At 50.8% G+C, this 27,710-nt stretch overlaps 5 protein-coding genes across 5 annotated transcripts in view; 3 read left to right on the top strand and 2 right to left on the bottom strand.

Annotated features, from left to right (window-relative positions):
- Positions 1-193: 193 nt before the first annotated feature.
- Positions 194-5,352, top strand: TGME49_242860 (hypothetical protein). Its single transcript, XM_002366765.2, has 4 exons — positions 194-1,456; positions 2,670-2,735; positions 3,138-4,028; positions 4,637-5,352. The coding sequence occupies exons 1-4, from the start codon at positions 1,061-1,063 to the stop codon at positions 4,916-4,918; spliced, it is 1,635 nt and encodes a 544-aa protein (XP_002366806.1). The 5' UTR covers positions 194-1,060; the 3' UTR covers positions 4,919-5,352.
- Positions 5,353-7,904: 2,552 nt separating this feature from the next.
- TGME49_242850 (hypothetical protein) lies at positions 7,905-13,132 on the top strand. Its single transcript, XM_002366764.2, has 4 exons — positions 7,905-9,039; positions 9,506-9,595; positions 10,620-10,677; positions 11,258-13,132. Exons 1-4 carry the CDS (start codon positions 8,884-8,886, stop codon positions 11,302-11,304), a joined length of 351 nt encoding a protein of 116 aa, XP_002366805.1. The 5' UTR covers positions 7,905-8,883; the 3' UTR covers positions 11,305-13,132.
- Positions 12,000-13,524, bottom strand: TGME49_242845 (hypothetical protein; the record flags this gene model as incomplete). Its single annotated transcript, XM_018780660.1, has 2 exons — positions 12,000-12,169; positions 13,473-13,524. The coding sequence occupies 2 exons, from the start codon at positions 13,522-13,524 to the stop codon at positions 12,000-12,002; spliced, it is 222 nt and encodes a 73-aa protein (XP_018637497.1).
- A 312-nt stretch (positions 13,525-13,836) lies between these two features.
- TGME49_242840 (membrane protein) lies at positions 13,837-14,196 on the bottom strand (the record flags this gene model as incomplete). Its single annotated transcript, XM_018780659.1, has 1 exon — positions 13,837-14,196. One exon carries the CDS (start codon positions 14,194-14,196, stop codon positions 13,837-13,839), a length of 360 nt encoding a protein of 119 aa, XP_018637496.1.
- Positions 14,197-17,881: 3,685 nt separating this feature from the next.
- TGME49_242830 (XRN 5'-3' exonuclease N-terminus protein) overlaps positions 17,882-27,710 on the top strand; it is an 18,912-nt gene continuing 9,083 nt past the window's right edge. Inside the window, exons 1-13 of the mRNA XM_002366762.2 lie at positions 17,882-19,290; positions 19,713-19,855; positions 20,306-20,594; positions 20,989-21,102; positions 22,086-22,171; positions 22,341-22,694; positions 23,192-23,377; positions 23,755-23,913; positions 24,326-24,537; positions 24,861-24,969; positions 25,331-25,993; positions 26,375-26,587; positions 27,138-27,710. The exon at positions 27,138-27,710 is cut by the window's right edge and continues 285 nt beyond it. Of these exons, the coding sequence (XP_002366803.1) occupies positions 19,146-19,290; positions 19,713-19,855; positions 20,306-20,594; positions 20,989-21,102; positions 22,086-22,171; positions 22,341-22,694; positions 23,192-23,377; positions 23,755-23,913; positions 24,326-24,537; positions 24,861-24,969; positions 25,331-25,993; positions 26,375-26,587; positions 27,138-27,710 (3,246 nt within the window). The 5' untranslated portion in view covers positions 17,882-19,145. The remainder of the gene's footprint in view (positions 19,291-19,712; positions 19,856-20,305; positions 20,595-20,988; positions 21,103-22,085; positions 22,172-22,340; positions 22,695-23,191; positions 23,378-23,754; positions 23,914-24,325; positions 24,538-24,860; positions 24,970-25,330; positions 25,994-26,374; positions 26,588-27,137) is intronic.

Here is a 27,710-nt window from a genome sequence, read left to right as displayed (position 1 = left end):
TGGCGAGGCGGGCGGGATCGATATTGAGGTGGAAACCGGAGAGTCTCGGGCTGTTCGAACCTGAGAAGGAAATGGATGTGATTTTTGTCTCTTCTGCAGATCTCTACTGTTCCTTTCCACCCTGGCGGTGGTTTTTGCGGCTTCCTTTTTCACTTGCCCAGCGTCTACCCGATCCTCAACTCAGCCCAGAAGACACGGGGACTCGGGGGGTCGCGCGTAGCTGGACAGCGAGCAAGCAGTCTCGGGCCGGGACGGTTCCGCCGTGTTTCCTTGTCAAAAACGAAGAATCTAAAGCTTTTTACACCGCTTACTCTGTTATTTCTCTGCCCTACTCTCTAAAAGACACATCTTCCGCGAAGACCGTGAGACCCGTCGCGACCTCGCACTCGCTGCCTCGGACTATGTGGCTACACCTCCGCTCCCTGGCTTCGAAACTGTAAACCGTCGAAAGTTGTCATCGACGTTCTGGAAGTCGCGCACTCCGTCAAGTCTTCTCTTGCTATTTCAAAGTTCAAATTGAATGTCGGATTTTTCCAGAAAACAAGACGGCTTGGGCTCTGGCGCCGCTCTTCCCCCCCCCCCCATTCCCCAATTCGCGTCTGAAACACTAGCATTGTCTTGACGCTGTCGTCTGTCTGCTTCCCGGGCTGTTCCGGACACCCTTTCGAAGTCATATCAACCTTGAAACTCAGGAATTTGTGCGTGTATTCTGTTTACTAGTTCAAATCGGTCAGAAAAGACCCTTTCTCGTCCATCCACTCGCCACTTCATCTCGTCCGCCCTGTTACAAAGACCTCACCCTGGACGTTTTAGATCGTGCTTGCGATTCGCCGCTCTCGCGTCCGCTGCCTCGGAGGTCCTTCCTTTCCTTCTTCTTGCGAAGTTCTTCCTTCTCCCTTCTTCCACACCAGTTGGCCTCTGCCACATTCGCGCGACAGCGCAAATCTGTCCGATATCGCGTCTAAGAAAGAGTCATCAGCTTCCAGAGCGGTATGTTCCAGCCGACTATGCGGCGTTGAGTTCCGCAGTCGCGTCTTCTTCGTTCTTTTGCCTCCTCAAGATGGCATTTTCCCCAGAGTTCCTCAGTCGCCTAAGCGAGCTGGGAAACGAGTACCAGCGACTGTCTGAGGACCACGAGAAACTGAAGGGAACGGAAAACCAGCTCTACGAGCAGATCACCCAGCTGCAGAAAGAGGTGGAACAGCTGAAAGACGGCCGCAGTTCGCTGTTGAGCGAAAACAAAAGTCTCATCGAGAAACTGCAGAGAGTCACGCAGGAGTACGGCCAGCTCCAGGACGACTTTCGAGAACTCAAGGAAAACAACGGCAGACTGGCGCTCGAGCTCACCGAAAGTCGCCTTGAAGCGGCGGAAGCCAGGGAGCAACTCGAGAGAGAAAAGGCTTCCCACGCAGCATCCCTAGGAAAGATGGGTGAAAGCAACGAAAAACTGAAAGCGGTGAGTGGCGGAACCTGTCCTTAGCCGGAGATTTTCTCTTACTTCTGGCTTTTTCTCGGGGATGCAAAAAACGCGTAGCAGCCTTCAGACAAGAAAAGAAGAGATCCTCTCCAGTCTTAAGTCCGACTTTTCTTCTCCTACATCTTCCAAACAGCCCTTATACCGTAGTTTCCATAACATATGCTTGAAGTAACAACTAAAAACTCGAAAACGGTGCCCGACGAAAGGGGAGATCGCGTTATCGCTGCGAAAACGGCTTCGAGCCCAAATAGATGGAGAGACAGAGGTAGGATGCTTCACTCGGGGCGGCGACAACTCTCTTTCTCTGCTATATGGTGAACTGTCATGCGGCAAATACCACTTCCCCTGTCTGTGTTTTGCGGGACTCAGTGTTTGTGCGACTGTCAGAGAGCAATGCGCTAACAATCGAGGGGTGTAGCACCTCCTTTCATACCATCATAGATATCTGAATATGAGCTCCGAAGAGGCAGTGGCACGACTGCGCCCAACACAGACGCAGAGACGGTCCCCTAGAGAAACTACGGTGAGGTGTAGGTGTAGCCGTGATACGACGAAATGAAAAAGGCGAGAGGGATGGTTCGTCTTCTTCGCTATGCTTACACCAGGTTCTTCCATGGTATGCCAAGTAGGTTCCCAGAGTACCCTAAGGACCTTTTATTGTTGGAACTTGACGTTCAGTTGGTTCCCTTCCAACAAGCGTCGTCACACGGTTAACGGAGTATGCACTGAGAAATGTCGAACAGCGAGACGTGGACAGCCTAAGGCACCCGAAACGAGAGATCTGTCGCGATGGAAGCACAACGTTTCGGGGATCCGGAGTTCTGCCCATTTTCGCACAGCCAAGTTCTTTTAGGGTGCGGTATATACTACCCCACACAACCACTGGAGTCCTTACGAGAAGAGCCGAACGGAGTGGAGTTCAGTATTCCACGGCACCTCTCTCTTGTGTCAGCTTTTCAAAGGTGACGGTGCGTCTGTTTCGCCGCTCCTGGGTTGAGGGAAGTACGCATCTCGTCGATTTCTGGTTGGCAAAGGTTTTACTGGTTTCTGTGCTGACGCTCCTCCCGACGCGCCACCCCTCCACGTAAACTGGTGCAAGTTCGGTTCTGAGCAACTGCCTTTTTCGACGTCGCACCAACGGAGTTGTTGACGCACTTACAGTGTGAGTGTTCGTGCTGGGTTTCCCTCTCAGGAAGTCGCAGAGCTCGCCGAGAGAAACAAAGCTCTCAACCGGAAACGCCAAGACGCTGCTGACCAGGTAAGGCGAAAACAGGTCACACAAGAAGAAATAACCGGTCTGACTGCGCATGCACGTTACGCTCGCGGCCGTATTTGAGGGAAGGATTTATAAGAGACTCATGTGCTGAGTTGCTCGCAGGAAACCTGGATCTGTTCTCCAGGAAGCGTCTATGCAAGAAGGGGCGGGGCGCGGCACACGTGGAGAGACGAAAACGGTCCACCTGTTCTGAGTTTGTGGGCAGTTCGATGTTGACTTCTTTCAGGAGAGCCTTTTTCAGAACGTTTCGGGGGGAGCCTGCACAGAGAGTGCCCGCTTTGAAGTTCCTAGATCTCGCAGGACGCAGAGTCCACATCCTTGAGAAGGTTCTGTGCGTTTCGAGGTATCTGGCCTGCTGAAACTGTGTCCATGCGACTTTTCCAGCTACGCTTGGCAGCGGAGGAGCAGAAGCGGTCCGCCGACCAGGTGCAGGCGCTGCATGCAGAGAAACGGCAGCTGGGCGACAAGGCCAAGCAGCTGACTGAAGAGGGTCGTTTGTTGGGCATGCGAATTCGAGCTCTGACAGCGAAGAACAAGCAACTCGGCGAGGACAAGCAGCATGCACTCCAGAACATGCAGTTGGTCCACGAGGAAGAGAAGCAACGGTGGGAAAAAAGGGTCAAGGCAGTTGAGGCAGCTCGAGAGGAGGCAGTGGCGGCGATGAAGCGCGGAGACGAAGAGGTCGGCCGCCTCAAGCAAGAATTCCTTCTTGCAGAAGACTACAAGCGGCGCCTGGAGGAGCAGATTCAGAGTTTGGAGGCGCGACTTGCGGAGGCAACGGCGGACCGGAACAAACTTCAGGACGCGTTGAACAACGAAAGGAACATCGTCGAGGAGAACAAGGAGCGCCAGAAAATCGAGATGGACAAGTGCGTTCGGCGCCTCACGGACGAGCAGAATCGCCTCAAAGAGAAGTTCGCGACGGACTACAGAAAGGCATGCGACGAAATTGAGCGCTTGACGAACGAGAAGCAACAAGTCGTGGTCCACATCCACGATTTCGCTGAGATGCACGGAGCGTCGAACGGTTCCAACAGCGAATGTCGAAGAAACCCAGACGTCGCCGATTACAGCAGCGTCATGGCAGCCACTCGCAGCGTTGCCGTCCGCGTAGTGCACCTTGAAAACACTGTCAAACTCTTGACGGATCAAAGTCGAATCATCAATGAAGAGAAGGAACGCCTCGAGCGAGACATCGCTCACCTCGTGCAACAAAACCAACATGTCACACAAGCCAGAAAACTCCTCGCTGGCCAGCACGCACGCATCCTCCAGGTACGTCCCAGGTTTCAGGCCGCAAACGCAGGGTAACGGAGCGCGGCCATTTGTAAGATTTCTCCAGGGAGGTAGACGACGAGCTTTGGAGGGTATACGACGAGCTGGAGGGCAAGCCCTCAGCAAGTGAAATACCATTGTGTGTTCGCTGTCAAGGACGGGTACCGCAGTCCGTCTTTTCAGGGCGATTCTGCCGATACTGTCTCCCCGAAAGTTCTTCCAAAAGAATGCAGGAGAGCTCTCCTTGGAGGGCAAACGGTGTTGGAGCTTCTCGTTCTTCACGGAATGTGTGTTTGCCGTTTTCAGTGGTGAACAGCACACGGTGCCTACCTATCATTCTCTATACACATATGTACATATAGATAGGTGAAGTGTAGATAGCAGTAGATAGAGAGGTACGTAGTAAGTGTATTTTAAGAGAGATCGATGTGCAAGTGTATATTTTCCACGTCGGGCATGGCGAGCCGGTTTCGGTTTGCCGCGAGAAAGTTTGGAAGTTGTATGTCCAAGGAGTTTCGAGAGGATACACAACAGGATTGTCTTCCTATTGTTTCTTCGCTGCAAAAACAAACACCCCGAGTGATCTTATGTGTTTTTTGATTCTCCAGGGAATCCGCGAACTGGCTGAGGAAGCAAGTCTCGCGCAGACGGTCCTTGGAAGTGGAGACCTCGTAGGAGCGAGCTCAGCGTCTCCTTTCGCAAGTTTGTCTGTTTTTAGCAAAGAAGGAGAGTCCAGCGGTCAGACAAAGAGCGGAAGTATCTCCTGCCTGACCACGGATCTGCCGCCGGACACAGTGAAGCCGGCCTTTCCTCTTGGCGTGTCAGGTGCCGTGAATACCTACGATGTAGATTCAGCGATACGCGATGAGACCGACTCTCTGATACAGTGACACAAGTCTAGTTCGACGAAAGAAATGGGAACGCTGATACGCACGGCCAGTGGCTCCCGGCGTCTCCGAGTGAGGCAGAGTTTCAGTAATTCTCTGCAGCAGACGCAAGCACTTCACAAAAAAAGGCTTTTTGCCGACCGGTGTCTGTAAATCGACGTGAATCTACCAACGGGGCAGCCAGTTAGCTTCCAAGGGTGGGTTCGCTTGTTTTTTGACTGTCACGCGAAGTCGAGGCGGGTGATTGGAGGTGTCGCAGAGAGGCCGCGATGTGCCTCTTCAGCACGGGAAACGGACGTTTTTTGTCGCCGGCAAAGACGGCCGTTCCGTGTATGCAATCATCCAGGATCCTTGAGACTCTTTTTAACAGGTGGGTTTTCCTCCATAGGTGCTGTCCTCGCAGTTCACATTCTGTGGTCCTCGCTCGCCAGCGCGGGAAAACTGAAGCTAAGACTCTTGTCAAGAAACAGAGAGGACTGACAGTCTGCAAATACCAGTCAAGGGCAGCCCTGCTGCATGGGTACTGCACGCGCCAAGACCCCGAACACGGCACGAGGACGCAAACGTTCTCAGCCTAGAAACAATTTCCTGCCTCCTGTGGACAGGCCGCTCACATCGCAGTTCCACGCTTGATCATGGAGACAGTTCGAATCGACATGAAGACAATAGGAAATGTGGCCGCGAGAGTTCTTGGGCTTCTCAGTCTTCGCAGCTCGAGGGGCTGTTCGCGTTTCACATTTTTTCCACCTATTTCTTTAGACGTTTTATCCACTCTCGCATGCTTATCTGAGCACACTCTGCAGTTCCCCTGCGTGCCGGCAGTCCTTTGTGTCGGCAATGTCGCAGGAACAAAGTCACATCTAACTCTGCTTTTCAACAGCCTCGTGCAGACTCTAGGAAATTCACTCCCATCCAACATTCTTGTGGAGCAAACGAAGTATTGCCCAGGTTGGCTGCGGAAGAAGAACACTGGCGGGCTCATGGCGGATAGACACGAAGCCCCTAACTTTGGCGGTTCTGGTCATGAGAATCGAAAACTCAAAAAATGCGAAAGATCTGTAGGCAGATCGTTACCGCGTTGCATGTGTGGCGTGGAAATGGCCGGTGACCTCCCAAATCCAGAGTTGCTGGCTGAAGTGTAGGGTCGCTTCAAAAGCACGAAGATATTTGTGTGACAAAAAATCGCTTTTCATCCGTGTAGTACAGGCGGCGACGATTCGTGCGTCGAAAAACTTTGAGTGTCAGGAGCTCGGTTGCCGCTGTAAGTCTACGATACCTTGCGATAGGTAGGAGAGAGCTGTCGTCTTTACAGCTAGTAGGCCGTTTATGCGTTCAGTTTGGGGAAGAGACTCCGACCACGGGACTGTCTCCCTCTTTACCGGAAAGTCTTGAGCGGCATCTTTTCCGTGTCCGAGCTATTGTGTCTGTAGGAAGCTTCACGCATTCATCACTACGTCGAGAAACAAGAACTGTGCACACGCAAACAGTGTCATCTTCTCGCAGCAGAAATGACGGTTAAGCTTCTGAGTGCAGAGAAAGGACGAAATGACGAACACTTCACCATGACAGCTGCGACGGATACGAGAAGTGCAACAAGATGTCATCCTTTCCTTACATAATCGATCCATACTCCTTCCCTGTTCCTTCCCTCTTGTTTGTGCCACTTCTCCCTCTATCCATTTTTCAGAGTCTTCTCATGGGGACGAGACATGCATGCGTACTCACACCAGGATCTTCAGCTCTCAGCAAGCTTCCAAAAAACCAGGGGATCCGTCTGCTCCCCATGGATTGCCAGAGAAATGCACCTACGTACTCCCCTTGCCAAAAAGGAGAGTTTTTGTTTCCTAGGTTTGAGTTACCCAGTTCTGGATCGTAGCTCATTTGCACAGAGACGCCCTCTACTTGGGAGGTGATGTAATTAAATTGCATCGTCGAGCTATGGTCTTCACGTTCTTAAGGCCAGCCCCTTTGTACGGAGGATATGGTAACTTTTACTACCAATCTTATTTATTGGTAGGAACAATGAATCTCCAAGCACTTCCAATACCTTGATTGCTTATTTGCCGCTGTACTCCTTCCAGCTTGATATGGACCGAAAGCAACGAACTTCAACTACTTGAACCGACAGGAAAGGCTGCATTCGTTGCTCTGAACGTCCAGCTCCATCTGGAAGACAAGTATTTCCTAAGCAAATGGTGGGGAGCTCCACAAATCTTGGATGAGGTAAACGAAGACTTCTGACATCTACACCAGTAGTCCAACTCGTCGTGTAGACTACGGAGGGGAAGCTTACGAACAACTATGGGGGTTGCCGGACCGGTCTTTTGCGTATTCCAAACCAATACAAATGTCAGTGACTACGGCTTCCAAGCAACGCTCTTAGTTGTCGTAGCCGAGAAATTTGCCCGTGCGCTCCCTTCCACACGGACAATCATCACTTGATGCGCCCGAACCAGGGAACCTTTTTCCGTGCTATGTGTGTTCTAAGCCTGCCTCCAACATTTTCCCTGCAGTATCGGAGGGCCGCAGCGTTCTCTGAGGCAGCAGCCTTATGAGTTGAGCGAAATCTGATTTCTAGAAAAAGATTTAATCCTCTCTACAGAAGTGGAAGCTCACGCAGGAACGACTTCGATAATCCAAGCAATGCAACGCGCGCCTTTACAGACAGAAAACTCACAGAGGCAGAGCGTACAGCTCGTGGCACTTTCGGTCCTAGGTCGTAGTGGTAGACTTTTTAACACCCTGAAGTCGAAAAATAGCTGTCGGGCGTTGCTTGTCTCATCATAGTGATCTGCATGAGCGCCTTGCGGGGGAGGGGGTGTCTTCCCAGTATAGTAATCTTAAAAACGCCGTAAACGCGCTTCGTCGCCGCAAGTCAGGTGTGCTGTCGTCTCTGAAGAAGAGGTATCGCTTCTACCTCGCTGAAACTCACAACCCCCCAAAAACACGCAAACACCGACTTTATACAAACACAACGAAATAATGACAACCATGTGCGCATACAGTCTCCGTCTGAACAATACGTGTATTTATATATGAATACGTGTATGCAGAGATTCAGGTGTGCAACGCTGGGGCCTCGCACGAGAGGTGAAGACATGCATGCTTTTTTCTCAGAAGAAGTGTGCCTTGTTGGGTCCGCCGTCCCGTGAGCTAGCGAGACAATGAAGAGGTGAAAATTCCCATTTTGTGCGTCGATGTCAACAGGTCGTCGTCACCGCTTTTGTCGTTTCGTTTTGTTGGTTCTTTGCCGGCCGTTCTCACGGGCGATACGCTTTCCTTCCTCTTTGACTTGCAGGCGGGAAAGGGCAGGGCAACAAGTCTGGTTCCTGGCGGCATTCTCGCGTCTTCCGTCTACTAAAATCGCGGAGGAAAGTTCATGCATGTCGCTTGGAGTCTTTCCATGTTTTTTCAAATGCAGAAGATGTAAAATCCGTCGAGGAACGTTTGGCTTGGCAGCCGAGGTCTTGGCGTGCGTCTCGTGAAAGGTTTCTCCATCCAAACGCACTCGCCAGTTCCCTGATTTTGTCCACTTCTTCTGTCACAACGAACCACGTCAGTTGTCCGGTCTGTGTTTTTTTTCTTCATGCAAGTCGTCTCTAGACGACCTGCTGCTCTTGTCACTCGAAAATGCTGAGAATAATCCGTGGTGAACAAGGTCCGCAGGGGTCGCTAAGTTGACGGAGAAGGTTTCCTGGCTCATGCCTTCTTCCGCTTGGTTGCCTCGTGCCTTCCTGATTCTTTTCTCTTCGCTCTCTCTTCAACTCAAGCCTGTGATTCCGCTTCCTGTGAATTTCGCTGTAGAGGCTTAAGTCTGTATAGTTTCACCAACATGCATTTCTGTATGAGAGGCGTGTGTCGGTGCTCCTGCATGCAGTGGTTTTGTTAGCCCCTGCGGAAGGTCTGAGTAACTTGTTTCTTTTCTCGGCAGTCGGTCCTGTACGGGCGTTTCCTCTTTTTCCGGAACGATGTATTCCTGGAAGGTCCCCAAACACCGGAAACGTCGCCATGCCGTCGCGGGTGAAGGAGGAAAACACAGGGGACGCACGCAGTGCGCTGTAACTTCAAGGTCGCTGATGTTCTGCCTTTTCGCGTTTGCAGGTTTTCTCCTCGTTATTGCCACGGTGAGTTTCTCGACACCACCCGTCCTTACAGTGTAAACGATACCTTTTTCCACGCAACTCGCGAATTTCTGTGGAGGATCGCCTCTCAGGACAGCGAGTCGTCAGTCGTCGGCGCCCTCCCAGAATCCTCTTTCATGCCCTTCCTTTGACGCTTTTTCAACTCGGTTCAAGAATGCGTCTCTGTACGTTAGCAGGCGATTTTTTTCGTCTGCCCCCCTCCCCCCTTCAGCAGAAGCACCGCCCTCGAAGACCAAATGCGCAGCTCAATGCCTTCTCATATATATATATATATATATGTATCTGTACAAGTATGTACGTATGTGTGTGGTTGCCTGCGTATGGTGCTAGCGATTTGTCTGTTGTCAGTGTGACGAAGGAGGAGGAGCTTCTGCAGGTTGCGATCCGAGAGTCAGTGATTCGTGATTCTGAATGTACACGAAAGGCGCGTTGTCGTTTTTTCTTGCAGCTTTGCACAGCGCAAGACGTAGCACGACCCCTGCCGAAAATGGATGTTTGGTACTACATCCAGAAGTACTTGAGGCCGTGGTGGATGCAGGTGCGTTGAGGCGGGGATCGACGGTCCACGGCTTGTCTACAGCTGTCAAGAGCGACGAAATGATCTGATAAGCAGCGATACCTGTTTCGTAATCTGGCACAAGAGAGAGGTTTTGTAAAGACTGAAATCCACCGCTTTTACCTGCTTTTTTATCAGTCCAGTGGGGCATTGGAGTACACCAAGAAGCAAGTCAAAAGTACTCTCATTCTTTGTCTCACAAAGCAATTTGTCAAACACACGCCTGTTAGTCTTCGTCCGCCACTACATGCCTCCGGTATTACCTCCGGTCAGGACGCGTTTGAGGTTGAGGACGAAGACATCTTGCCATCTCAGCACACAGTGTCATTTGGGCTCTCCTGCAACCTGTCTAAGATGGAAGACACTGCATAGAGTCTCTGCAGGCCTTCCACATACTCCGAATGTCGCTGAGAAACACAGCCCTTTCTTAGAGCAACCTAATAGCATTTGCGTTGTTTCCGAACAAGCGGGCGTCGTACAGAGACATATGGAAGAGCTGTAGGCGGCGAAAAACACAGCTGCAGCTGTTCGCCGTTCAGTTAAGACCGCACAAGGACGTACTATTTTCATCTGTGTGTGGAAGTTGCCGGGTGATCAGGACTCAGATAGCAATCCGAGACTAAGAAGTGGTGACGCAAATGCCAACAAACATCACTGTTTCGGATGAAATGGCTTTTTGCGTCGCGTAAGACGCTGGAAACTACAGTTCAAGGACAGTGTGCATATGCATCGATAGCTTGGTGTTGATATTTCCTCGCCCCCCCCCGTCCCTCGCGGGATTGCTTACGAGAGTTGAATGTGCTTGTTTTCACTCCTTACGAGACATTAAGGTTATTCAACATTGGTTGTTTTCTGGAACTCATTGAAGATGCGTTTGTACAGAGGGGCGAAGAGGCAGAAGTTTTGTGTCTTTTTCTTCCTTCTGCAATGAGTCGACATTTTTCTTTAGGCTTTCTTCGATCTCGTTTTGCCTCGTCTTCGCATGTATCTCTGTCTCTTTCCGCAGTGGCTCTTGACCTTCCTCATCTTTGTCGCCTTCCTGGTTTGCTCCCAGATGAGCTGCTGTAAGTCGTGAATCTCTCTCTTTTGTAGGTAGTTTGTCAATGGACAGACACTGTAGTTTCCTGATTTCTTCAGCGTGTGAGATAAGCGGAGCGCAGAGCTCTCAGTGTACAGCCCGTCAACTGTAGGTGTCGAGGCAGTTTCGACTCCCAGCTCAAGGTTTGTCGGTTCCATCAACAGATTATCGGTTCGTGTTCAGATCCAGGAAATTTATCGGCGTCCGTCCACGTCTGTCTCGAGCATTTGGGTCGTCGACCAGGCAGCCCACAGAATGGAGTGCAGCAGATGGTCGGGTCGAGCATTCGTTTCTGCACTGGAGCAGCTGAGAAGCGGCGGGTGGTTCGCGGCAAGGAGTATTTGGCGACGCGTTTGTGTTTTTGAAGCGTTAAAGCAGAAAACGTTTCGAGTCTCTTTATTTCAATGTGTAGCCGACACCTGTGTGGCTGTCCACGCCTTCATTCCGAGCGATCGTCCGCGGTCACTCTACGATTCCAGCCCTGTAGTTCTCTATCAACTCAGTGGAGACGCTCAAGACAAAGTCTTCATTAGAACACAAGTGGTTTTTTGTGTTGTGATATGCAGTTATGCCGCGTGACGCAAATCGCCTGGATTCGTCCATGCGGCGCTAGTTCCTCTGGGCACCTTTCGAAGGTTGGACAAGACGCCTCAAGAGGGTGGTTCAGGCGCTGGCTCATCATCAGCTTCCTTGTTTCGACACTTTGTACCGAGTGTCTCGTCGTGGCACCTGGAATACCCTACTGTGTATGGGGTTTCTTCAGGGAAGAATGCGGTTATGTGGCTTGCGGAAGTGCTTCTTGTCAGACAACCTGGAAGCGCATCCTTGTGTCGCTCCCGACCACGGACAACCCAGAGTGTGAGGGTCAGACGTGAACACTGAAATGCAAACGCCTTGGTTTTTGCAAACGAAGAGGTATTTGCCGTGTCACTTTGCGCTCGGAAAAGCTTGAAAGGGACCGCGGTAGTTGGGGAAAAAAAGCTGGTAATATGTCAGGTTGGGAAAGTCGACGGTGCATTGGGGGTTTTTAAAAGCTGGAAATCTGTCAGGTTGGGGAAGTCGACGGTGCATTGGGGATTTTTCGTGGTTTTCGAGGTAGGGGATTTATGCCCTCTTCTTTTTTAACCTGCTGTCTGCGACAAATGTCTCAGTGAACCACGGTTGGTCGAGCATGTTTCGTATAAACAACGCCGGGGGACGGGATTGTCCAACAGCTCACCGATCGAAAAGAACGTTCGACGTAAACTCTGGGACTGCGACTATGTCACATTACACATTCGGTCACTTCAAAAGCGACGCGTCCTCGATTCACGGAAATGGAACATGCCTTTTTGCCGCAGCTGGTCTCGCACGTAAATGTTCACATTTACGGCGCCTTGCCGAGGCTTGTTCGGAAGCTATCCAGAAAAGCGTCTTCCACAAATCTTGCACGTGGTCTGGTTTCTCCTGTGGATCTTCGCGCCTCTTTTGGATGTCACCTGTTTGCAACAGTATTCTAGAAAAAGGTCGTCCGTGAGCCAGATTAAACGCGGTGTTCTTAGTGACTTGTCTGGAGAACTGAAAATTTCTGTAGATGGTAGTCCAAGCTACTCTGCTGTTTGTTGCAGGTGACGGATGAAAGAGAGGAGACATATTATCTGATGAATAAGTCGCAGTGTCGACAAGCATATATGCCAACCTACGTATACATGTATATATATATATATATATGAATGGGATGGATAGACTTGCGTGAATCATGATGGTAGAGTTTCTCCGAGCGACAACCGTCTCTATTGAACAACTAGACTGTCCACTCAGCTTTCCTCGTTCTCTATTCTTGCTGGACAAGACAAGAGGAAAAAGTATGGTGCTCCCTGCGTCGACCGAGAAGACGCACACTTTCACATGCCGCCGGATCGTTTCTTCTTCGTACGAGGGCAATGTCGCGCGTATCCCGTGTCACCTTTTCTGTGTTTCCAGTGGAAGACTGGCAGCACATGAACACCTATCTGCTGTAAGCTTTTGAAGTAAAGAACTGTGTGCTCTTGAGACATCGTCAGTCTCAGGGGAACGACCAACGATCTACCACTACACCGTGGTGTTCGTAGAGCGTGGGGGAACGTCATTTATAAAGCATGGTTGTTTGTGTCTTGTTTCACAAGTGAGCTGTAGAAAATTGCCTTATGCAGGCTGCACTACAGCAGTTCTACATGCAAATGGTTCTCCCAACCGTGCAGGTACTAGAGACACCGCGTTCAAAGTTGCCTTTTATCCGCATATGCTGATGACTGGTGTTAAACATCCACCCTACTCAACTGGATGAATCCTTTTACAAGCGGCCGCGCTAGCATCCGCAGTACACCGACAGTAAAAGTGCCCCGCCTTCTCGTCGCTGTGGTGTCCGCAAACAACTCTCGCTCTTTTTCTTCCGTGTATCTCCTACGCCTACCAGATACAGAAACATACACTTTGTCAGGAGCATCTACTTCTGTATTCGCTAAACGGTTCGGTCTGAGTGCACTGGTTTTTCCTGGAACAGGAGAACTAAGCGTCGTCACCAGGCACCATACAAATAGGGTTACCTCCGTTTCTGCCGACCTGAATTCATCGAGACTTTCTCGCGTGTCCACTGCTTTCGTTTCCTGTCTTGACATGCAGGAGACTGCCAGTGTTTTTTTCACAAGAGAATGGGTGCTGAACTTGCGCGCAGCACCTAAGTCTCTTCGCTTTCGACATTACACAGATTCGTAGTTGTTCATGACACGGATGAGCAAACGTCTCTTCCCAGTAGGCACCTACCTCCCCAGGCCATCCCAGCCACGACCCGCTGCCTGTTGTTTATTTTCTTCATCGATGCTTGCCAGACGCGCCAACTCGCTCGGCAGGCACCATCTTGATCACGCAGCTCGAAAGCTGGAGCAACGTCTCGCCCACCTACACCCGCGGAAACGGCGCAGAACCATCGCGGAATCGATTGACTGTGTAATTCAGGACATGAACATGAGCGTTGTCGGCGACCTGAGAGAGGGACGGTTCGGCGTAGGTTCCGAGGAATGCAAACCTGCACTCAAGGGAAGTGTGTTGTCGCGATGAACATCCTCAGAAGGGTCCATTCTCCGCGTCGAATGGCTGCCGCGAGTCACGCTTTCTCAGTCTGTGCGCTTTAATCTGTCGCGCGGTCTTGCCACTTACTGAAAGTGTCGATCTTGCCGTTGACGTACCAGCGCTCGATAACGCTGTACAGGGCAAACGACCAGAAAAAGGTGAACATGATCTGCCCGCTGAGAACGAACCAGGCCTTGCCTCCCGCGCCATTCCACAGATCTGTGTCGACGTTCCAGATCCACTCGTTAACGCTCGGGTTGTACGAGTTCCGCGGAACACCATTGCAGACAACTTTCGAGATGTCCCAGTTCATGTCGTACACGCGCATGAGACGACGGGATGAGCGGCGGGCTCCGATGAACATGTTGCGGAGCGCCCAGTAAACAGGCCCGCCAGCTACTGGAGGATAGACGCCCATCTTTCCGGAGAAAAGAAAAACACAACGCTCGTGGCGCACCAGCCACTAGGAAACACAAAGAGTAGCAAGAACGGCACCACTGGGTGCGCAGTACCGAGTTCGTTCCTGCGTGCAGACGCTGGCGGAGAATTCGGCGGTGAACCGCAGCGGAAAAGTCACTTTGAGACTGTGGAAATTTTATCAAGTGTTCACTCAGTCATAAGCAGCCACAATTCCGGTGAATCAATTTCTCAGTTCTTGCCCAAACGCGCCAGCGAAAAATCGACACCAAAAGACCGCAACCCGCGGCCGGGCGGAAATCGCATGCACCCGTGCTTTTTACGGAGCGTCGGAGGAATGCAGACATGAATTGTAGCAACGGCAACTGATCAGGAGTCCGACTCTGTCGGCAGTTTTGGAGTTGTTTCGCGGCCTTAGTAAATAAAATACTTCTTGTATGCCCGCCGGCCGAAGTCTTTGGGAAGAACATGTCCCGAACATCGTAGGGGCTTCTATGCTGCGCCACACCCCGATACAGAAGTCGGTAACATACTGCCGACAGCTCAGAGGCGTGTATAACGAAGAAGTCAACATGTCTTCACAAATGCGAGTTGGGCGCTGGAATTAGAAACCGTGGGTGTGAGACTTATGGTGCAGCAGAGCTTTAGATCCACCAGTTTTACGACGGCGTCGCTTGTGATACTAACGTACGGCCACGGAGGACTTGACTGATAGCACGAAATCCTGCCTTGTTTTTCTCTTGCATTTGCCGGACAGGGCGCATGTCACTAGGTTCGTTTGTGAAAGCGTTTCGACATGCATCTAAGAAGGAAGCAGAGCGCCCGAAAACCGAAATCGAGAAAACAGACGGCCTCTGCTGGGGCGGTAGAACCACTAGATGGAGGACAGACGATCACCGCAGCCGTGTGGAACGTACTGTTGCCGTCGAACACATCACCACTTCGATCAAGACCTTTCAGGGTGTGGTGAGCGCGTTACGGAAAGAAAACTGTTTGCTTGTAGTGAACTTTCTTCCCCCACGACGAGTGTGGCTGCAGCCAGCAGCAAGAGCACCGAGAGTTACGGTGGATGGCCTTTCAACGGAAGTCGAAGTTTTGGGACAGTTGCGTGACCAGGCAGGGTTAATATTCACCTATGGTACACCAACTTTCGCGGAGATTGTACTGACATGGAAAACCGTGTGGCGGCAGTGGTGCATTCGAACCTAAAACCGAGCTTGGGATACAATTATCGCCGCCGCCTTGTTAACATGCTGAAGGTGCAGCTTAGCCTTTTTATGCTGCTATGATGATCAAAAACCTTCATCGCTATCAATACTTCATTGACATGTTGATGACATAGAGACTCACAAACCACCGGTGGGCCCTGGAGATACTTTTAGGACGACGTCATCAGAGTCTTCTCGAATGATCCCAGGCAGGTTTAATAGCTCAAAGTCTAGTCGGGGAGTTAGCGTTCAACATATATAACCAAGTACCACCTTAGATGCACAAATAGACATAATTAATGCTTGTAGTGCTTGCACGGTTTGTACTGACGAGCGGTGTGTTTAAGGCTAGTTTGCATGCGGGGGGATCATAGAGGGTAGATGGTAGATACTCTGCGTAGCGGCTTCACTTTCTTGAAGCTGGCGCTCTCTCATAAGGGCGTCGACTGCCAGAGCTGTTTCCTTCTTTTACAAAAAACTCTAAAGGTCTGTCGAGTTCAGCGGCATCGTCAGGACCGCCAGGTTGTTGTGTCGTGTCACCAGACTCCTGGGACACGATCAGAGGCAAGCAAAACGAGCGAAGCAACCAATGACATTCTCAGCGACGCGGGACGCATGCAGAAAGGTATGCCTGTCTAGCAGTCCACCTACGGTCATATTTCCCCGACGCTACTGAAGCAACCTTCAGTTTGATTTGATAGCGGACAGACGAAGAAGATTGAAATATGGGTCGCTTCACAAAACCAAGAAACTTGCACGCGTCTCGGCTACAGAAAACGCAAACACTCAGCCGATCCTGCTCCCTCAGACACCAGTTGCTACCTCCTGAATTCGACATGAACTCTTACGGGTGTCTGTCTCTCGTAGAAACTGCCGATTCGAATACTTCACCAATCGAGCCACAGTTAACATGCAATTGTTTCTAGTGTTATGTTTTGTGAAAATCCAGAGAGCTTGCCAATTTGTGACGCTACTTAAATCGACCTTTCCAACCAAATTGATACATCGTAACGTTTCCAGCGGCAGAAATCTGAGAACGATCAGCTCGATATTGCCAAGAAGTGTGTCTTTTAGAGAGACAAGAAACGGTTCTCAACCACAGTGGGTACCGATGCCCGCCGCACCAGAGTGCAGGCGGCCAAATCTACGCAAAACGGAAGTGAGATTGCCTTAGCTTCTGCAATTCTTGTGCTCGTGGACAGGGAGGGAGTTCTTGTCAATGGGAAGGAGCGTGCAACCTGTAAAATCAGCGATGCTGCCAGCTCAGAGCTCTGACACGATTTGATGTTAACGAAAGTGAAGGCCACACACCAGATGTTCCGTATTTCCTCCCGTAGAAATCCACTTTTTCCTTCAACAGGCAGTGGACTGAACAGAGCGTGTCGCGCCGAAGAGCGTACCTTTTTACCGTTACACTCTCTCCCGCTTTCTTATATTGTATACCTGTAGTGCTTCACAGCTAGAAGAACGGTAGAGGGATGACCGTGGTTTTGTTGTGTGCTCAGGTAGTCCGGTTTCGGGTGGAATCACCACGACCCCCGAAAAAATCGTCAAGATAAATTTATCTTTCGCAGGTCCGCTCCAAGTGTACGAGCATCCAGCGTATATTTGATGACCCAGCATTTGTATACAGGCTGTGCAAAGACCGCTTTGGAGTCGTCTGCCTCCTCCCTTCCGTAGGGTGAACAAAGGGATCTTAGAAGCATGTTGACGATGCGAGAAATCAGGCATTTGCGACTTCCCATTGGAGAAACGGATTCACACGGCAATCGCCTCTTCGCATCCGCTTGCTAAACAAAGACACATATGCCCTCATCTCTAGCAGGAAGTGTATAGCATGGTCTTTTCTTGGAGTAAACTGCTGTACTGTCCGATTTCAAGATAAATTGCATGCACATCTCTTCAGACACGAGTAGATAAACGTCTGCAGCTTCGTGTACACAAAGACGCCGCACATCTGCATGCGTCGGAGTCGTATCTCTACGTGCAGAGAGTCCTCGGAAAAGCCATACATGCAAACCGTTCAAGGATTTTCTATGTCCACCTGTGCATCTAAGTTGATACTTTGTTGTTACGTTCTCAGACGCTAACTTCCCGGCTGAAGCTTGGCTGTCTCAACCAGCGGATCACAAAGGCGACAAAATCTCGATTCACCTCCACCAACATTTTCTCCACTTTTCTTTTCCGGGCAAGAAATGGCTTGTCTTCTCCGAAAATGAATAGATAGATAAGTATAGCCGGCCCAGAAAACCTATTTTCCCTTGGCGTACAGTTTCTGGGCAGAAGCGGGAGTGCATGCAACCGCGCGTTTTTAGGAGAAAAAATGGCATGCACACTGCGTCGGTTCCTCTCTGTCTCCGGCGAGCCTTTCTGCGGTTCTGCGAGCTTCCCAGCTGCATCTGGCGACTTCTGACACTCGCTGGAGTCTCTGCAGAGGGACTTGACCGCAAATTTCTTCGTTTTTTTGTCTTTTGTTACGTTCGAAACGGCGCTTGTCGCGGCTCTTCAGAGGGTTAGTGACCCAAGTTTTTTGCGAGTGAGTTGCCTCGTCGCGGCCTCTCTCGTTTTCATCGCCGCTTTTCGCGCGAAGAAGTCTCTGTGTCTTCTCCAGCTTCTCTGTGGTGAGAAGGCGTCGGCTTTTCTGGATACTTCCGGGGAAGAGTATCCATGCGCGCAGGTCTCCAAAGAAAGCGCTTCTCTTCAGCATTCCTCCTCGCTTTTTGGACCTCCGCCGTTCTCTCGCACTGCTTCGTGAAGAACTCGGCCGCACCTGTTCAGGCCTGCCGCCTCTCTCGTCGCGTTCGACAGACAAGACGACCTTGGCGAACTTCCCTCGTGTCTCTTTATCGCCATGACCTCTCGTCTCTCAACGAGGACAGAGACGTCCGCAGGTTTGCGTTTTTTGAGGGAGATTTCCCCCTGCAACTGCCCGTGGAGACTTGGAACTCCCCGGGTGGATTCCTTGCGCATGCATGAAACGCAGAAAGCAAGAGACAGATCCGAGAGAAACGCTGAGCGAAAAAAGAGACGCGAGAGGAACTCTTGCATGGCTTCTGTGTGAGTGGATCGTGTGCTCGTTTGCGGGGGCTCCCCAGATCGACTTCTTTTTCGCTGCAGGTTCCTTTTTCTTCTTTCCATGTGACGTTTCCTGTTCGGGAGCCATCAAACATCCTTTCTTCTCTCAGCGGCAGTGTCTTCCGCGTTCGAGAACAGGGTACTGACTTCGACCTGGAAACCTGTTTGTCCTTCATCCGGCCCAGTCTTCGTCTCACCTTGTCTGTTTTGTTCACGGCTGTTGTCTCTTCGTTGTTTGGCTTCGATCTACCAAAGTCTCTTCCCCTCGCTCTTCCGTACCTTCCCCTCCCATGTCGACCTCTCTCGCTTTCTCCGTCTCGACTTTGTCTCATCCTGAAGTCCTCGCTTCAGGAAACTCGACCTTCTCTGACACTCTTCTCTTCTCTCCTTCGTCCAGTCCTTCTTCCTCTTCCAAGTCCAGTCGCTGATGCAACTCTGCCTTCGAAATCAGGTTCCTTTTCTCTCTTTTTCTCTGTCTCTGCTTCCTTCTTCCGCGGCGAACGTTGCCGTGTGCTGCGTCTGAGAGGACTCTTGCGTCTCGCCAGGAGCTCGACGCGGTTTTCCTTCTTTTGCTCTTCCCCTCTTGTTTTTCTTCGCTTTTCCCTTTTCTTTCCTTTGTTTCCTTGTTTTTCTTGGCCGCTCCTCTCGCTTCTCCTGTCGCTTCAAGATGGGGATCGGCAGATTCTATCGGTGGCTCAGCGAGCGGTATCCGCTCATCAACGAGAAGATTACGCAGACGTCTCTGCCAGAATTTGATAACCTCTACCTCGATATGAATGGCATCCTCCATACATGCTCTCATGGAAACTCAGGTAACTCGAGTTCTCTGTTGGTTCCCCTGCTTTCTCTCTCTCTCTTTTCCTCCTTCCCATGTCCTTCGCTCTTTTCAGTCTCGTCCTCTCTTTTCAGTCGTGTTCTCTCTTTCGATACTTAATCTCCCTTTCCTCGCTTCATCTCTCCTGGCTCTCTTCTCTCTTTTCCTGCTTATTCTCAGTTGTCTGTCTCCTTCTCTCGCTGCCGCTGTTCTTGTCTCTGAATGTCGTTGTTCTACGTTGATGTTTGCCTAGCCGTGGATGCGCCGCTGTCTCTCTCTGGCGGCTGTTCTCTCCGTTTCCAAGTCTGCTGCCGAGGTGATGTCTTGACCTAGGAAGTCAGTTCTGCATCGTCTACGAAGAGACGCTGCCTGCTGTATGTACATTCTTTGCAAATCGAATAAACTTTCTCGTTTTTCCAGGAGGGATGCTCCATACAAGTGAAGACGCGATGTGGGTGGACGTCTTTGCTGCTCTCGACCTCATCATCTCGACTGTGAACCCAAAGAAGTTTCTCGTCTTGGCAGCAGATGGTGTGGCGCCTCGTGCAAAGATGAATCAACAGGTAAAAAGTCGAAATGAAAAAACGCTCAAAGGCGTAACTCTACACCTGAGACGTCTCTGAGCACTCCCCTCCTTCTTCTGCCCTCGTCGGCGCTTCGTCTGTTGGCCTCCGTACTTCCTTACGTAGCGCCTCACAAATGCGACTTTCTCCTACCTTGATATCTCCGTCTGATTTCCTGTTCTCGGACTTCTTCTCATCTCGTTCACTTCCTTCTTTCTACTCCAGCTCTATTTCTCTCTCTCTCTCTGTCTCTATCTCTATTTCTCTCTCTGTGTCTCTATCTCTATTTCTCTCTCTCTATCTACCTCCCTCTCTATCTATCTATGTTTTCTCTCTTTGTCTCTCGTCTGTCGCTCCTGTTTCTCCTTTCTCCTGCTCTCTCCCTGTCTTGCTCGCTGTTGTTTTCGACTCTTTTTCGCCTTCGTGTTTCACTTCTGTCCATTTTTCCAGCGTGCGAGGCGCTATCGAGCAGCGAAGGATGCGGCGGAGTTGGCGCGGCAGAAGGAGGAGCATCGCCTGTTGAAGATGCAGCGCAAACAAGACAAGGCTGCGGCAAAGCAAGAGAAGAACCTCTCTGCGCCGACTCCGGGAGGTCACTTTGACTCTAATTGCATCTCTCCAGGCACCGAATTTATGGCGAAATTCTTCAGACACCTTCGCTTTTTCTGCGAAAAAAAACTAAACGAAGACGCGCGCTGGAAGGATCTCAAAGTTGTCCTCTCAGGTCCAGATGTCCCTGGTGAGCAGCGAAGCTCCTCGCCTCGCTTCCGCCCTGCTTTACTCGACTGCACTTTGCATTATTTCCTTGCTCTCTCGTAGCCTCTTTGACAAATCGAGAAATAAACGTACGCTTACGTATGCACGTACATATGGATATGCTTATAGCTAGAGATCCATGTAGATTTATATTTATATATATATATATATATATACATATATATATATATGCAAGTTTATATATTATGGGCGCATATATATATATATATATATATATATGCGTTCTTGGAGTTTTCTGCGATAGGGGTGTTTCTGCGTGGTTTCTCATGGAGTTCAGTTCTCTTTTCCATTCCCCGCACTGTTTCTTTTTTAAAACTACATTTGGTCGAGACTTGTCGTCGCTCTGGGTCTTGCAGGCGAAGGCGAACACAAAATCATGCAGTTCATCAGGTGTGCCAAGTCCGATCCTCACACAGGACGGAATGTTCGGCACTGCCTCTACGGCTTGGATGCCGACCTCATCATGCTTTGTAAGCGAGACTCGCTTTTTCAGGCACAGAAGAAAATCCAAAAGATGTACAAATCATTACCTATATACATACAGACATGCATATATAAATATATATATATATATATATGTATTTTTTTTGTATATGTCTTGTAAGCGGACGCATCTCAGAGATTGTTACTGCCAGGAGGATTGTGCTGATCATGGTGGCATCTGTTTCGTCGATGTCTCACATATAAATATATATCTGCACATATACGTTACCAGCACATATTGTATATATATATATATATGTAGAGTATGTATTCATGTATATGCATGCGCGAGAAGGTGATCGGTGTCGAGTTTTTCTAGTCCTGCGTAAATTTTAGACGGAGAAGGCAAAGCTGTGTCTTCAGATCTGGCCCGGGCAAATAGATCTAATCTATTTCTAAAATCATACTGTGAGCAACTGGGAGACTGCTCTGCGCTTGCCGGCGCGAACATGCCTATGTTTCTACGCTGTTTACAGAAGTCCATTTTTTTTGTTGATTCTTCACTGGCGGCTCGAGTTTGAGGGAGCCTCTGCTGGCTCTCCTTGCCGTGCAAATAATCCACGTTTGTGCATGCGTTAATGCTTCGAAATGAATCGACATCATCTGCAGATATAGATATCTGCACACATGTATACATATGTAACGAAATGTATGTGCCGACATGTCTGCGTTTACATAGGATATTTTTATCTTTATTTAAGTGTCTACGTCTGGACGTCGTAGAGAGGTATAAAGATATACGCATGTAAGTAACTCTCTGTGCCTGCATAGTACATGCATATATATATATATATATATTTATGTGTGTACTGGTTTTTAGGACGTATTTGGAGACAGGTTTTGTGTGTAGAGAGCGACCGTGTGACTCAGCGGTGGAAAGGCTTGGTGACCGCAAGCCGAGAGAAAGGCAGTGGCGAGCGGGATTCTTTCCTGCACTGTTTTGTGTCTGTTTTCTTGGCTTTTTTTTTAGCTCTCGCCTCGCACGAGCCACACTTCTGTCTTCTTCGAGAAGAAGTCGTTTTCGGCAAAGCTGTTTCGAGAGGACCGCAAGATCGAGTGAGTCTCTCTGCTTCTCTGTCTCTTCTCTCCTTGTCCACGCTCTCTCTTCTCTCCTCCTCTCTCTTCTCTCCTCTCTCTTCTCTCTTCTCCACGCTGTCTCTCGTCTTCTCTCGCCTTTCTCCGTTTTCACTTTTCTTCCGGTGTCTGCGTGCGACTGTCTCCTCAGATGCTGACGAAGCGGGAGAATTTGCAGCTGCTGCACATTTCTCTGTTGAGAGAGTATCTCTTCCTCGAGTTCGCTGCGGCGGCGCTTCGCTCGACGCCCCCGAAGGAGTCAGACGAACATCCAAAGCGGTCGGAGACTGCGTCGACTTCTGAGGCAGACGCTTTGGACACAAAGGCCGCTGCCATCGCTCTCTGTCCTTCGCTGCTGTACCCCCGCGAACGCGAGAGAATCATCGACGACTACGTCCTCTTTTGCTTTATGGTCGGCAACGACTTCCTGCCTCACCCAAAAGCGACAGACATCGCTGACGGAGGCCTTGACCTCCTCATGTCGTGCTACAAGGAGTACCTGCAAGTACGCGAAAAGGAGACACCCAGATGTCTGTTTTCTCTGCGGTTTTCCGGAGGCTGTTCAACACAAACGTCCTGGGTCTTGTCCAGAAGCGCCGCGAGACGCTGTCTTTTTTCGTACTTGAAATGTTTCACCAGACGCCGCACTCCCATGCACGATCGAGCGGAGAGACTAGGGTGGGGAGACAAGAGCGCGGCCGCGTCGTCTGGGGGCTTGTTTTCGTTCCCTTATCGTGGCTTGCATTGAAAGCGAGGGAGATTGACTTCTCTGAGGCATTCTTCTCCGCTTCTCGTTTTTGCGGGGAAATCTGCACTTGCCGCCTTGTCTCGGATTTTCCATGTTTTTCCCCAATCTCTTCTTTAGCTCCGCTCTGAGCGTTTCTGTGCGTCGTATCGTCCGCGAATTTTCTCTCATTTCCCGCATTTTTCCTCTTTTCCCCGATTTTCCCCCGATTTTTCTCCGGTTTTTCCGCCGTCTTGGCGCCTGCATGTTGCTCTCAGAGGTACGCAGTCCTTGCGGAGCAGGCGCCGAGCCGGGAGGGACCTTGGCTGTCGACAGGGTGCGGCCAGATTAACTTCTGCAACTTTTTCCTCTTCCTTTCTCTTTTCGTTGACACTGTCGAGACCGACCTTCTGCAAGAGTGGGCGGCCGACAGCCAGTGGATGAAGTCGAAGCGCAGAAACAAGGTTCGTTCTCGCCACCGCTGTTTCAAGGCGATGCGAAGAGAGGAGTGCGCATGCAGGACAAGGACCTCACCGTGAAAAAACGCTCGATTCAGAGAGGTTTCGGGATGTCCTCTCGGGCCGAGTCGAAAACGCCTGTCGTGTAAATCTCTCCTCCTCTGTGATGCGGATGTGCCGATATGGGGATACATGTGTGTGAGGATCTCTTTCGCCGTTCGCGTTTCTTCTCTTCTTCCGGGTGTCTCCCCTTGTTGCGTCGTCCTTTTTCCCTCTTTTCTCTCCTTTCCCTCCTTTCTCTCCTTTCCTCTCGAGCTGTGGTCTTGCATGTGCTGTCCTTCGCTTTCTGTCTGTCTCCGCTTTCTGTCTGTCTCCGCTTTCAGAGCGAGGTGGAGGAAGAGAGGCGACCTGCTTCGGAGGATGCACTGCTGGCGTACAGAGAGTCCTTTTACTTGAAGAAAATGGGCATGGACGCGAGCACACCGGAAGGACGAAAACAGATCGACCGCCTCGCGGTCGACTACCTCGAGGGATTGCAGTGGGTAGGGGCCATGTTTTTCTTTTCATTTCAGAGCCGCATCTTACTCGTTCTTTCAGTCTCTGCTGTTTTCTCTCTCCTTCGAAGCCGGTGTGTGTATGCGTATGTGTGTAAAGCAAGCGCGTGCAACTGAAAGTCTCTGCAGCTTTGTCAGTTCGGAACGCACACTGCAGCTTCTGTCCAGCGAGCGTCGACAGTGGTCGGTGACCAGCACCACGGCGCCGAGAGGCCTTTCTGCGCTGTGGAAAACGTAACTTGCATCTGGCGAGAAAAGGCGGTCGAAATGGCAGACGCGGCGTTCACAGAGCACTGCGCCGAAGCAGCGTCAAGCGCTTTCAAAGCCGGCTCGAGGTTCAGACGGACCGTTTGGTAGCTCGAAACGAAGGCGTCGAAAGTCTGTTCTGCTTTCTCTGCAGGTCCTGTACTACTACTACAGAGGACCGCAGTACAGCGGCTGGACTTGGTTCTATCCTCACCACTACGCACCGTTCATGACAGATGTTCTCTCTTGCTCCTTCTTCACCGAAGGAGTGAAGCAGCTGGCAGATCTGCGGAGGAAGGAAATCCGATTTCCCGCGAGCAAACCGTATGCGCCGTTCATGCAGCTTCTCTCGATTCTTCCGCCCAAGTGAGTTAGAAAGCCGAGAGAAGAAAGACAAGACAGTTTGTGAAGTCGACCGCGCAAAGAGGCACACAGAGAAGGAAGAAGAAACGGAGGCAGAGGAGAGAGAGAAGAAAGCGCGAGGTGAAACGGACGCAGGAGGTGACTGAAGCTCGGTGTCTCTCTTCTCGTTTTTTCTGCCGTCCTCCGTGTTTCCTCCGAAAAAGCCGCCACTGATCTTCTGGAAGGACAGTCGACGGAGAAGGTTTTTTCCGGAGACAAGGCACATGAAGGTGACATGCGTTTCTCCACTTTTCCCCTGCAATTCACCTCTTTTTCAAATTTTTTAGGAGTGCGTCTCTGCTGCCGAAAGCTCTGCGGCCGATTCTGCTGTCTCCGACTCCGGAGCTGCTACCGTACTTCCCAGACGACTTCGAAGTTGACATGGAAGGATGCACGGTGAGAAAGGAGAGAAGAAAAGAGAAGAGAGATACAAGAACAGAGAGAATGCGAACCCAGAAAGAAGAGAACTGTGAGGGAACGACAAGGAAGAATCAAAAGGAAGAGAGAAAATTGGCCACTCACCCTAAATACATAAACATATACATACACATATATATGTACATACATATATGTATATACATATATGTATATATTTATTTATATATATATATATATTTATATTTGTCAGAAGGAAGATGAGAGAGGAGACAGAGACTGTGCAAAAGAGAAAAGATGTCTTTCCCCGTCTGATCTCCTCGTTTCAGGCGTTTTCTTGGAATTTTCGAGTCTTTTTCCGTGATTTTCGCTGACATTTCAGGTGTCTTGGGGCGGCGTGACGTTGCTGCCGTTCATCGACGAAATCCTTTTGCACAGAGAGGCGCTTCCACTTTTTTCCAAGTTGACTGGAGAAGAGCAACAGCGCAACACTCGAGGGAAAAACGTCCTTCTCTACAGAGACCCCAGCCAGCGGGCGCGGATGCTCAAGCGCCTTGCTCTCGCCGCTCAGCCGCTGTCTTCGGAGACACTGGCTCCGCTGTCCCATCCGGAGGAGTGTGTAGCTGGGGAGGAAGAAGAAGACGCGGTGTTGAAGTGCGACTTCTTCTTTTTTTGCGAGGACGCGAAAGAAGAGGGAGCTTCGGCGCATGGAGGGCGTCGTCGAGAGGCGGTTTCTGCCGCTGCTTTGGAGACGAGAACTGCAGTTTCCTCGCTGCCGTCTGTCTTCCGCAGCGTGAGAAACTCCTGCGTTCGAGAGGAAGTCATTGAGGTCTGTCCGCCTTCTCTGGCGCAGGAAAAACGCGCAGAACGAGAGAGACGAAGGCGGGAGACAGGAGACATTGGCGGCCAGGAAGACAGAGAAGATGTTGACGCCTGCAAAGGACCTGCTCTCGCGCAGAACGCCTACGCCTTCCCGAATTTCGTTCTCGCAGGGACGAAGCCTCTCCTTGCAGAATTCCCCTCGCTTCATCGACTCAACTTTGAAGTGAGGAAACATAGAATGCTGTCGCAAATGCGTCTCTGGTGCATGCGGTGTGCCTCGGGGCGTCTTCCGTACTCCTACTCCTGTCGTCTTCTCTCCTTCTTGCCTTCTTCTTCCTCATCTTCCTTCTGTCTTCTTTCTTCTTTCTCTCTGTTCGTTCTTCTTCCTTCTTCTTGCTTCTCCTGTTTTCGCTCGTCTTGTCCTCTTTCCTTCACCATCCGCCGTCTCTTCTGTTCTCTCCCTTTCGTTCTCTGGTCTTTTGCATCCTGTCTCCTGCCTTTTCCAGTCGCTTCTTCCTCTCTCTTCCTTTTCTGCCTCTCCCTGCTTCCTCTCTCTCCTGGTCTTTGCGTGTATGGACTCTTGCGGGTTACTCTGTGTCTGCAGTGGGATTACTTTGTCGGCGTTAAGGTATTCAACAGCGAGTCCAAAAAGAACTCGGTGTTGATTCAAGCGGTCGCGCCGTACGCAGCCGCGCGTGGACCGGACAGGAAGGCGCCTCAGCTCGTCGAGCCTTTCGATCCCGCGCGGCACCTCCTCCCTTTTCTCCGCGCCCCGCTGGTCCACTACGATTTCCCCTTCCTCAGACTGGCGAAACCTGTGAGACCGACAAGACGCAGCGATGCAGAGAAAGAGAGAGACAGACACTGCGCGGGAGGACATCGAGGAAGAGACAGAGAAGGAGAGAAAGGAGGAATCACGGAAGCGATCGAGAGGTGGTGGAGAAGCTGAATGGGAGATACATGTGCGATGATATAGGAGAATGAAGCAGATAGAGAAAGATGTCGATGAAAAGAGACTCTAAACGACGTCTCAGGAGACACATTTGTGCTCTTTGCGAATTCTCCCTTTTTTTCCAGTAGATTCGTTTCTTCCCGTTTTTTTCTTTGATCTTTTCTCTCTGCTTCTCTCTTCCTCTCGTTCCCCGCTTCACTCTCTTTCCTCTGTCGGTTTGTTCGTTTTCGCCTGTCTCGTCTTTTCCCTCGAGCCGTTTTCTCGTGGTCGATGCTCACGTCCGTCCTCGCCTTCCTCTTTGTTTCTCTCTCGCCTCTCTCCACAGTCCTTCAGAGTTGTTTTGCCGCGTCGCGCCTGTTTCCTCCTCCCAGTGGTTCCTCGTGATGCGCTTCTTGTCTCTTTCGCCTGCGTTCAGGTTGCGGTGTGGCTTCCCAATTTGTACTACGCGTTGCCGCCTGCGTCCCAGACGTCTTTGTCCTTCTCTTCTTTCTCTCCTTCGTTTCTGTTTTCTTCTGCGTGCCCTGTGGGCGTCGAGGAGGCGACTGCCCCGCTGGAGCAGCAAGAAGCAGTTGCTGCAGAAACGCGGAGGCTGAAGCACACCGGCTTGGACTTCCCTGCGAACGTCGCCTACGCGTCTTTTCGCGCTCGACGCTCCGCAGAGAGACTCAAGGGCGCAGACTCGACTGTTGCTTCTGTCGCAGGCTCTGCTTCCGCGTCGAGTTTTTCGCGATTTGCCTTGTCTTCTCCCGAGGACTTTCTCCGAGTCTCCGAGGCGATCACGTTCTCCCTGCCCGGTCAGCAGGGCCTCTCGCGTCGTGTGGCGCACCCTGCGTGTCTCCCCTCGACGATTCTACTGGAGTTAACTCCAGTTCGCTCGGTCCAAGTCTTCGCAGACGCTCGTTCACCCTCGATCGTCTTCGAGGAGAAGTCTGTCTTCCGTCTTCTTCCACTTCTCACCCTCCCCATCCCGCTTCCTAGGTGTCTCCGA

This window comes from Toxoplasma gondii, chromosome VI, assembly GCF_000006565.2.
Source record: "Toxoplasma gondii ME49 chromosome VI, whole genome shotgun sequence".
Classification (NCBI taxonomy): domain Eukaryota; phylum Apicomplexa; class Conoidasida; order Eucoccidiorida; family Sarcocystidae; genus Toxoplasma; species Toxoplasma gondii.
The sequence above is the reverse complement of the archived record's forward strand: the minus strand, read 5'-3'. Positions and strand labels throughout refer to the sequence as shown.

Bases quoted from the DNA above. Each gene is read 5' to 3' on its own strand.
- TGME49_242850 (XM_002366764.2), top strand. From the start codon at position 8,884: ATGTATTCCTGGAAGGTCCCCAAACACCGGAAACGTCGCCATGCCGTC. The intron at 9,040-9,505 runs GTGAGTTTCTCG...TTTTTCTTGCAG, and splicing joins TTCTCCTCGTTATTGCCACG to CTTTGCACAGCGCAAGACGT. The intron at 10,678-11,257 runs GTAAGTCGTGAA...TGTGATATGCAG, and splicing joins TTGCTCCCAGATGAGCTGCT to TTATGCCGCGTGACGCAAAT.
- TGME49_242860 (XM_002366765.2), top strand. From the start codon at position 1,061: ATGGCATTTTCCCCAGAGTTCCTCAGTCGCCTAAGCGAGCTGGGAAAC. The intron at 1,457-2,669 runs GTGAGTGGCGGA...TTTCCCTCTCAG, and splicing joins GCAACGAAAAACTGAAAGCG to GAAGTCGCAGAGCTCGCCGA. The intron at 4,029-4,636 runs GTACGTCCCAGG...TTGATTCTCCAG, and splicing joins AGCACGCACGCATCCTCCAG to GGAATCCGCGAACTGGCTGA.